The 11,357-nt window shown below is 46.2% G+C and overlaps 1 protein-coding gene across 1 annotated transcript; it reads left to right on the top strand.

Annotated features, from left to right (window-relative positions):
* Positions 1 to 1,527: 1,527 nt before the first annotated feature.
* On the top strand, positions 1,528 to 10,503 carry LOC116501289 (very low-density lipoprotein receptor-like). Its single transcript, XM_032206807.1, has 3 exons — positions 1,528 to 1,555; positions 2,050 to 3,318; positions 10,478 to 10,503. Exons 1-3 carry the CDS (start codon positions 1,528 to 1,530, stop codon positions 10,501 to 10,503), a joined length of 1,323 nt encoding a protein of 440 aa, XP_032062698.1.
* Positions 10,504 to 11,357: the final 854 nt, after the last annotated feature.

Here is an 11,357-nt window from a genome sequence, read left to right as displayed (position 1 = left end):
AGAACTGGCCATTTTTCTCGTTCAGCAATGTCTAAAGCCAGCTGAATGGCCTTCACTTCTGCAAACTGACTCGATTCACCTTCTCCCTCAGCAGCTTCTGCAACTCGTCGTGTAGGACTCCATACAGCAGCCGTCCATCTCCGATGCTTCCCCACAATACGACAGGACCCATCAGTGAACAGGGCATATTTCTTCTCCTTCTCTGGTAACTGCTTGTACAGTGGGGCTTCTTCAAAACGACCCACCTCCTCCTCGGATGATATCCCAAAGTATTTGCCTTCTGGCCAGTCCATAATCACTTCCAATATTCCTGGGCGACTGGGGTTTCCTATTCGAGCCCGCTGAGTAATCAGTGCAACCCACTTGCTCCATGTAGCATCAGTTGCATGATGCGTAGAAGAGACCCTTCCCTTGAACATCCAGCATAGTACCGGCAATCGGGGTGTGTTGAGGGATTTCTTGAAACAGCAAAAATCCCATGGCTTGCTGTAGCTGAGCAAACCAAGCTACCAGGGCAACTATGAGAAGTTCCCATGACAGTGTTCCCACATCGCCCGATTGAGGAATTCAGGAAAATATTGTTACCAGTAGCTGGCCTCAAGGACAAGGTCTATGTGACTGCTAATCACAAGGGGGTTGTTTTCTTGCAGGTGGGGTTGTTTTCTTGTAGCTGTTTGTCTGAGTGCTTTTGACCAATAATCTTGTGTGAAACACTGTCCACCCGTTAAGTTCTCTATAAAAGTTAGGCTATTCGGGCAATAAAATGGAGCATGATCTGACTCTACTGGTGTCTGTCGTGCTTTCGGCCGTGCTTCCTGCAACATATGGCGCCCGAACAGGCTGAGACCCGAACAGGCTGAGGCCGGGACATCGGAGCGGCGCCGGGACATCGGAGCGGCGCCGGGACAGAGATCCGAGGCACACGGCAAGCCGACCACCGCACAGAGAGAAGCATTGAAACACCCTACTAACCGACCTGGGCAACGGCCTCGGGGTGAGAAAAGGAATCGCGGAGACGCGGAAAAAGGAATCGCGGTGAGACGCGGAATCGGAGAGAGACGCGGAAAAGGGAATCGCGGAGAGACGCGGAATCGCGGTGAGACGCGGATTCGCGGAGAGACGCGGAATCGCGGTGAGACGCGGAATCGCGGTGAGACGCGGAAAAGGGAATCGCGGCGAGACGCGGAATTGCGGAGAGACGCGGAAAAGGGAATCGCGGAGAGACGCGGAATCGCGGAGAGACGCGGAAAAAGGAATCGCGGTGAGACGCGGAATCACGGAGAGACGCGGAATCGCGGTGAGACGCGGAATCGTGGAGAGACGCGGAAAAGGGAATCGCGGCGAGACGCGGAATTGCGGAGAGACGCGGAAAAGGGAATCGCGGAGAGACGCGGAATCGCGGAGAGACGCGGAATCGCGGGGGGACGCGGGAAATATGAAGTAATCGCATGAAATTGAAGTAATCGCGGTGCGATATGGGCCATCCGAGATCGAGTTGCTACGGGAGACCAGAGGCGTCAGTGGACAATGGCGGCCGACCCTCACCATGTGGCGAGTCGGCACAGAGCAGAGGGGCGGAGATCAGGACCCTGCAGCCTGTCTGACGTAACCATGGAGACAGCGGCAGCAGGGGCTGTGCTGCTTCTCTCTGGCATTCTTTTTATAAGAAGTTATCTTGCAATGCAAAAAAAAGACTATTCGTCCCCAGGTGGGTGTTATAACTATGTTTCTGGATAACATTCCGTGGGGTTGCCACATTCTACAGACTATTAATGATGATTTAGCTCTATTGCAGGGCAGGAGTGCAGAGACGCAGATTACACCGCCAAATGACCACCGTCAGTCAGGCTCGTTCACAAACAGCTTCTAGGGTTGCAGCTGGCACGGCCTGCAGCCGTATAGCAGACGTTACACTCTCTTTCCTAACTAGTAATCATGTGTCTCATCCATTTGTGGTGAATGGTCAGTGGCAAAAAGAAAAGGGGGAGAGTGAGGGGCGACAAAGACAGAAACGGTACCAGGAGGATGCCACTGACACCAACAGCATGGGTAATAGGAGCAGTATAAGTGACACAGGTGCAGGGCGGCGGTGGGTGCTGCCGCGCTGCGGGGCACTCTGCCTGCTGCTCGCCCTCGCCGGCCTGTGCACTGCTGCCGACGGTGCTAGAGCAAAATGTGAAGACTGCTTAGATGGCAGTGATGAGAGTGCTTGTGTGAAGAAGACGTGTGCTGAATCTGACTTTGTGTGCAACAGTGGTCAGTGTGTGCCAAATAGATGGCAGTGTGATGGGGATCCGGACTGTGAAAATGAGTCTGATGAGAGTGCTGAGCTGTGTCATACGAGAACATGCCGGGTAAATGAAATCAGCTGTGGTCCTCAGTCAACCCAGTGTATCTCAGTGTCCTGGAAATGTGATGGTGAAAAGGACTGCGACAGTGGAGAAGATGAAGAGAATTGTGGCATTGTGACTTGTAGTGCAGCAGAATTCACATGCAGTAGTGGGCCATGTATTTCCAAAAGCTTTGTCTCCAATGTTCAAGATGACTGCAGTGATGGTAGCGATGAGCTGGAGTGTGCACCTCCTACCTGTGGTGTTCATGAGTTTCAGTGCAAGAGTTCTACCTGCATCCCTATCAGCTGGGTGTGTGTTGATGATGCTGACTGCTCCGACCACTCGGATGAATCTTTGGAGCAGTGTGGCCACCAGCCTGCACCTCCAGTGAAGTGTTCTACGAGTGAGGTGCAGTGCGGCTCAGGTGAATGTATCCACAAGAAGTGGCGATGTGATGGAGATCCTGATTGCAAGGATGGAAGTGATGAAATTAACTGCCCTTCTCGGACCTGCAGGCCAGACCAGTTCAGATGTGAAGATGGGAACTGTGTCCATGGGAGTAGGCAGTGCAGTGGTGTGAGAGACTGTCTGTATGGCACTGATGAAGCAAACTGTAACAATGTTATTCAGTGCTCTGGACCTGGCAAATTCAAGTGCAGAAGTGGAGAATGCATAGATATCAATAAAGTGTGTAACCAGCAGAGAGACTGCAAGGACTGGGGTGATGAGCCCCTGGAGGAATGCATCATAAATGAATGTGACTGTCCAGCTGGGTTTGAGTTTATAGACAAGAGAAACTGTGGAGACATTGATGAATGTCAAAACCTCGGTATCTGTAGTCAAATGTGTATCAACCTGAAAGGTGGCTACAAAAGTGAACGTAGCCGTGGATATCAGATGATTCCTGCTACAGGAACCTGGAAAAGGCCATACTGGTACAAAGACACAAATAACACCTGTGATTGCAATGACGCTGCTAAGCAGGGTTTAGGGGTTTATAGCATGGAGACAAGGGGTAACAACTACAGTGTTTGGAACAATTGTACAGCTTTGGCCTTACCTCCTGATGTGCTTCTGATTTGTGGGAATGGGGCCTGGCAAGGTATCCCTGCAAATGCTATCAGATGTCCATGTTACTTAGATAAACTCATTGTATTTGCTCCTAGCTTGTTACAGTTGCGTGAGATCACCAGACATAAATGGACATTGCTTGCATTGGATTGCAATGATAATGTTGAATTGTGTGGGGTTGCAGCTAGAGCGGCATTAGCAATTTCAGTGCCTGGAGTGGCATCTGCGGCCGCACGTAACAACTTAGAAAAATTGGTATGCTGGGCCGAGAGGCAAGCCTATGCCACGACAGAGATACTTGAGGAGATGTTACCAGATCAAAATAGTCTGCGACATCTGCTTTTACAGGATCAAGCTGCTATTGACATCTTGCTTTTGGCTCAAAGGAATGGGTGTGAGGACTTTAAGGGAATGTACTGTTTAAACCTTTCTGATCATAATGAGTCAATTCACAAGTCCATTAGTTTCCTGAAAGAGCACATGAGAAAGATTCAATATGGTATCAATCCTTTCAATCAATGGTTCACTGACTTGTTTGAAACAAAGTGTAGATGGTTGCTGGGTTTAATCACAAGGGGATTAAGGATTTGGTTTATGGTGGTGGTAATCATCGTTGTGTGTTGTAAATATAGCTAGAGTTACTTGTAAAACTGTTGTGTTGGGCTTGGTTTGCTCAAAAGAAGAAGGGGGAATTGTTGAGGGATTTCTTGAAACAGCAAAAATCCCATGGCTTGCTGTAGCTGAGCAAACCAAGCTACCAGGGCAACTATGAGAAGTTCCCATGACAGTGTTCCCACATCGCCCGATTGAGGAATTCAGGAAAATATTGTTACCAGTAGCTGGCCTCAAGGACAAGGTCTATGTGACTGCTAATCACAAGGGGGTTGTTTTCTTGCAGGTGGGGTTGTTTTCTTGTAGCTGTTTGTCTGAGTGCTTTTGACCAATAATCTTGTGTGAAACACTGTCCACCCCTGTTAAGTTCTCTATAAAAGTTAGGCTATTCGGGCAATAAAATGGAGCATGATCTGACTCTGCTGGTGTCTGTCGTGCTTTCGGCCGTGCTTCCTGCAACAGGGGTGCTGCGCTTCAGTACCGACCACCTCCGAAGCAGATCGAACTCCTTCATATGCTGCCAATATCTCCTTTTCAGTTGGAGTATAGCGGGCCTCAGATCCTCTGTATCCCCGACTACAAAACCCCAGGGGCCGACCTCGAGTTTCCCCAGGTTCTTTCTGCCAGAGGCTCCAGGTGGGGCCGTTCTCCCCGGCTGCAGTGTAGAGCACATTCTTTACATCTGGTCCTGTTCGAACTGGCCCAAGGGCTACTGCATGGACTATTTCCTGCTTGATTTGTTCAAAGGCTTGTCATTGTTCAGGGCCCCATTCAAACTCATTCTTCTTACGGGTTACTTGGTAGAGCGGGTTTACAATCAGACTGTAATTTGGGATGTGCATTCTCCAAAACCCCACAACACCCACAAAACCAGGACAGCTGCGACACACAGCAGCTGGGAGAGTGAGAGGAGTGAGGAACAGCCTTGCAGGCGCCAAGGTCAGTGAAGAAGGAGGGGGAGAGGTGCTCCAGGCGCCGGAGCAGAAGTCCCCTGTGGCCTGTGGTGAGAACCATGGTGAAGCAGGATGTCCCCCTGCAGCCCATGGAGTACCACGGTGGAGCAGGGTTCCACGCTGCAGCCCGTGGAGGAGACCACGGTGGAGCAGGTGGCCCTGCACCGACGGAGGCTGCCGCCTGTGGAAGACCCCTGCCCGAGCAGATTCCCAGCCGGACCGGTGGCCCATGGAGAGGAGACCACGCAGGAGCAGGTGACCTGGCAAGAGCTGCTGCCTGTTGGGGAGCCAGGTTGGAGCAGTTTGCTCCTGAGGTACGGTTTGGCCCTGTGGTATGGACCCATATCTGGAGCAGTTCTGGAAGAGCTGCTGCCTGTGGGAAGCCCACGCCGGATCAGTTCATCAAGGACTGTATCCAGTGGGTGGGACCCCACAGCACAGGTGACGAGAGTGACCGAGAAGGAGCGGCAAAGAAGAAGCGCTGTAGACTGACCATAACCCCCATTCCCCCATTCCCCTGTGCCACTCAGGGGAAGGAGGTGGAAGAGGGTGGATGGGGGGGAAGGTGCTTTTGGTTTCTTTCCTTTGTTTCTCACTTCTCTAGCTTGTTAGTAATAGGCAATAAATCTTACTATCTCCCTATTCAGAGTTTGTTTTGCCCATCACAATAATTACTGTGTGATCTCCTTGTCCTCATCTCAACCCTTGAGCCCTTTTCATCGTATTTTCTCCCCATTCCTCTTTGAGGAGGGGGAGTGAGAGAGTGGTTGTGATGGAACTCGGCTGCCCACTCGAGTGGAACCACCACACAGGACGACTACGAGAATTTCCCATGACAGTGTTCCCACATCGCCCGAGTGAGGAATTAAAAAATATTGTTGCCAGCAGCTGGCTTCAAGGACAAGATCTATGTGACTGCTAATCACAAGGGGGTTGTTTTCTTGCAGGTGGGGTTGTTTTCTTGCAGTTGTTTGTCTGAGTGCTTTCGACCAATATTCTTGTGTGAGACACTATCCGCCCCTGTTAATTTTGCTATAAATTCAGGCTATTTGGCTAATAAAGGGAGAGCATGATCTGACCATACTGGTGTCTGTCATGTTTTCGACACATTCTGCAATATTTCTTTAATGCTCTCTGACAACCTCAGATGCCACTGTTGCACCCAAGCCGTGATGCCTTATATATTGAATAAATAAGTGGCTAAGCAGTGTAGTATTTAGGCACTGTGTAATATTTAAAAAGGGTGGCAATATTTTCAATGCCTTTCATCCACCTATTAGAGAAACAGTGACACTAGTGTCACAAGTTTATATAATTTCTCTTGCTGCAGAAGAGATGTCACATACATTGGGGGCACAGGCTATTTGTTTTGCAGTCCTCTGTATCCTGGTGTATAATTATCATGGCTCATCTTTTTTAAACACCAGCCATATCTTTATTTTGCTCTTTTTGTTGATAGATGTAATCAATACTGTTGCCATGGCTACAGTAACAGTAGCTGAGAAGATGTTGTTTGTTGTAAACAAACTGAGCTATTGTCGTGGTTCCGCTCGAGTGGGCAGCCGAGCTCCACCACAGGCTCTCTCTCACTCCCCCTCCTCAAAGAGGAATGGGGAGAAAATATGTGAAAAGGGCTCAAGGATTGAGATAAGGACGAGAAAATCACGCAATAATTATTGTAACAGGCAAAACAGACTCGGCATAAGGAGATAGTAAGATTTATTGCCTACAACTAACAAGCGAGAGAAGTGAGAAAACAAAGGAGAAAAAAAAAACAAAAGCACCTTCCCCCCCATCCACCCTTTTCCACCTCCTCCCCCCGAGCGGCGCAGGGGAACGGGGAATGGGGGTTATGGTCAGTCTACAGCACTTCTCTGCCGCTCCTTCTCGGTCACTCTCATCCCCTGTGCTGTGGGGTCCCACCCACGGGATGCAGTCCTTGATGAACTGATCCGGCGTGGGCTTCCCACAGGCAGCAGCTCTTCCAGAACTGCTCCAGATATGGGTCTGTACCACGGGGTCCATCCCTCAGGAGAAAACTGCTCCAACCTGGCTCCCCTACGGGCTGCAGCTCCTGCCAGATCACCTGCTCCTGCGTGGTCTCCTCTCCACGGGCTACAGGTCCGGCCCAGAATCTGCTCGGGCAGGGGTCTTCCACAGGCGGCAGCCTCCGTCGGTGCAGGGCCACCTGCTCCACCGTGGTCTCCTCCACGGGCTGCAGCGTGGAACCCTGCTCCACCGTGGTACTCCATGGGCTGCAGGGGGACATCCTGCTTCACCATGGTCCTCACCACAGGCCGCAGGGGACTTCTGCTCCGGCGCCTGGAGCACCTCTCCCCCTCCTTCTACACTGACCTTGGTGCAAGGCTGTTCTCTCACTCCCTTGACTCTCCCGGCTGCTGTGTGGCGCAGCGTTTTTTCCCTGTCTTAAATATGCTCTCACAGAGGCGCAAAACAACATTGCTTATTGGCTCAGATCTGGAAAACAATGGGGCCCTTCCCAAACATGGGGCAGCTTCTAGATCTTTCTCACAGAAACCACCCCTATGGCTCCCTGCTACCAAAACCTTGCCACGTAAACCCACTACAGCTATACAGGCACAAATCCTAGTGGAGCATTTCTAGTCCCCTGCCTTATGCTGATTAACACCACCATCTTCCTCCTGCAACCAATTCCTTATTTTAATTAGCATTAATTTAAGCTGTATCAAGGAGTGTTTCCCCTTTTGTGCAATTGCACGCCCTTTATGACAGCTTTTTTTCCCTATAGCAACAGCCTTAGGTTAGGACTGCAGCCCTGCTGAGAGCATCATCACAGCAAAGCCCTGCTGGTACCAACAGTTAATCTAGATGTATACACTAGCATAATGACAAAAGATTGTTTTAATTTGCTTCCTACATTCTCACCTCCAGGGGCAACTGACCTTGTTTTGATGTAGGAGCCATGGTTATCTGAAAATGTGTTACTAATTCTGAAGCTTGTTTAGCTTCAAGCCAATTTTTCAAAATTAAGGGCCAAATTCAGCTCCTCACATAATGAGATGCAACTCCTCTGTAACCAACTGCATTGCAAATTCTTACATTACTGTTGATTTAACCCATGAACTCCCATGTTCAACACTGACTGCTCGTCCACCACTCTTTAGTATAGAGCAAAGCTGCTATTTGCAGGATATCAGCAGGAATCTGCAGACCTCGGATGAGGAATGAGGTAGTGCTGAGAACAGAATTTCTCATAAGGTACTGGACACAATGAGAATACTTCCAGTGTTGCTATATGATACCTTTACAATGTGAATGCCAGGTCCACTGTTAGGCATACTTGGTCCACTGTGTGAAACCTATAAGACCATAAAGTGAAAGGGTTCCAGAAGTCTTCTGGAAGGACAGAACATCACCAACATTCAGAGCTTCAGCTAATTGCCTGTCATGAAAGAATAAGATTATTTGGGAGACTGAAGTAGGACAAAATATTTGTGAAGTTAGGTATCAGTGATCTCTTCCATGATCAGTCCTTTTCTTGCGACTTTAACATCCCTATTCCAACCTATGTAGTCTGAGAAGCCTGATAGTATTATAGTGCTCATTATCTTTCAACTGTAGCCATAATCTCTTCCCTTAACACCTGTTTTCATATCACAAAATGCACCGTAGGTAAAGATGTGTCTTCCTTGCAGCCTTCTGACAAAATTTCATAACCTGAAGGAAAATCAGATTGTGAGGTTAAGCCAAGGAAGAAACTGCAGCACTAGTGAATTTCCTGGATTGCACAGCTTTACATTCAACTCTTCAGGTTACTTTAATATAATTTTACTGATAAATGATAAACAAGGTGACACACTGACACTCTCAAACTTGATGAATAGGAAGAAAAAAATTACCTGTGAACTTTTAGAATGGTTCACACTTATTTTCAGCTTAGAAAGCTGTTACCTATTCATATAGCAGCTTTTTAAAGTGCAAATGGGAGCAAACCAGAATGCAGAGATCTTTAGTAATTAGCAAATGTCTCCACAGTGTCGAGAAATCAACCTGAAATATTGGAATAGACCAAATGCTCTATGGATCCAAACTTCCTTTTCCCTTTTTTAATGATGTTTTACTAGACTGACAGTACAATCAAAGGGTGCAATTTGGCAGCCCACCTAGGAGTATTTTCACAGCAGAACCTTCCTTGCAACTTCTTGTTATGTTCTTCCAGCAACATAACCTAACTTAATATGCTTCGCCAGTACATTGAGTCAAAAGACTGCTCTGAAGTTTGTTTTTTTCCTTCTTTTTTCTTTTTTTTTTTTTCTTTTTCCCAGCAGACTAAAAGGAAACTTTATCTTCAACATAGAAATGAAACCCAAACTAGAGAGAAGCTGCACAACAGGATATATTCTCTATCCCTCAGACAGCATGTGTGACACATGAAAGAAGGGAAGAATGAAGCTGTAGCTGGCAATTCAGCTACCTGAAAAAAGTCAGAATTTTGCTATACGTGCTTCATTCTTCAGTTTCAACCTGGAATTTCCAGATGATTTTTGTAACTAGGTGTTTAGCAACACTAGAAGAAATGGTTTCTGCTTAGCAGAAATGCTAATCTAAATGTATATGACAAGTGAGGGAGAAAGGAAGAAGTATATATTGATAAAATGGACATTTAAATGATGAATAATTCAAATTTTTCCCATGTCATACAAGAAACTTGTGGCAGAACAGGTAACATGAAACAGGTCACTTAAGTCCTATTCTGATGTTTTGTCCATGTGCCAGTCCTATAGTGCAAGTGTTCCTATCTCCTTTAATTAACCTTTCGTTTGTATTTATTCTTATCAAACCTTTTTTTTTTTTTCTTCCCCTATTTACTACTTCAAACAGTAAAAAAATCAAAAGAAATTTAAAATTCAACAGGCCAGCAACTGAAGGCCATGTATTGTCTGTGAAGCATTGGGTAGGTTGTAAACCTGGATGTTATAAATGTGAAATTGTTTACAGGACAGTAATGGCTTTGCATGCTGGTTATATATCCTTAGAGAGGCAAATAAATACCCATAAGATCAGCAAGTTTTAAATACCCATAAGATCAGCAAGTTTAAGAATTGACTGCGTGTTAAGTGAACTGGAGTAAATGTCTGATTGCTTAATCTTAGTTTCTAACTAATATGAAGTAATTTCACATAGCTTAATGCATCACCAAAAATGATTAAGACAAATCACTGCCTCATACTTGCTAAGTTCATGCAGAGACAGTTACAGAAACTTAGTTGCTGCGGGTATCCAATTAAGTCTTGATTAGATATCTCATCCCTAAGGACCTTTGAGGATCTCTAACTACTAACCATGGTTATGAAAATATTTGTGCATTTGGAGATACAGATAAACTATTTAAAAGCACTTTCCCTAAGGCCAATATCATCTTCCAAAGTTCGTTGTCCAGATGACAGCTGGTGAGTAAATTCACGGACACAAACCAACATACCAGAGTACTAGTCAATGTGACTATCTTGTGTTTCTTCTGAGAAGACAACATAGAGATATCCAATGGATAACAAAGTAATAGTACTTTTGTTCTTGTGGAACTGGATGAGCAATCTAATTGAGGGAAAAACAGCATAACTTGAATAACTAGACCTTGATAAACTCAAACTGCATACATTTCCATAAGCAAAATGTTCATACTAAATCATAAGTTCTTTGAAATTCCAGGAAAAAAAAAAAAAAGATAATTCAGAAAGCATATGTTTCATGGATTCATAAAGTTTTAATAAGAAACCTTTTGAGACTTACTTAGAAAACTAACCATGTTAAGCAGCAGCACATGATTGTAGATTAAAATTCAGCAAATATTAATTAGAATAAATGCAGTTTCTGACTGACATCTCTTGCCCAACTAACACAAAGTAATGGATGTTTTTATGTGTGAAAAAAAGGAATTAAGTATGTTCTATGTCTTCTGCTGGTAGCAGTGTCTTTTTCTGATGCTAAGATTCTCCCACAGATGAGCAACAGCATATATTTAGGATATTAAAAATTAGTCTTCTACTGGAGGAGAAGCATATACAGATATTTTCCTGGATATTTTTGTGGCGTAAAGACCACACGGACACCAGGGTTCTTTTAGGATCAGTAACTGCTAGTTCTTTATTGATGACATAACTTCATCTCTCTCTTACAGATGTGAGAAACACTCACATCATATTGGCCTGAGTGTCCTGGTTTCAGTTAGCACAGAATTAATTTTCTTCCTAGTAGCTGGTGGAATGCTGTGTTTTGGCTTAGAATGAGAAGAGTGCTGATAACACCCCGATGCTTTAATTGTTGCAGAGCAGTGCTTATACTAAGCCAAGGACATCTCAGCCTTTGCTCTGCCCTGCCAACGGGCAGGCTGGGGGGTGCAGTAAGA

The sequence above is a fragment of the Aythya fuligula genome, chromosome W (assembly GCF_009819795.1).
Source record: "Aythya fuligula isolate bAytFul2 chromosome W, bAytFul2.pri, whole genome shotgun sequence".
Lineage (NCBI taxonomy): Eukaryota > Metazoa > Chordata > Aves > Anseriformes > Anatidae > Aythya > Aythya fuligula.
Note: the sequence above shows the minus strand (reverse complement) of the source record. Positions and strands in the feature narration are given on the sequence as shown.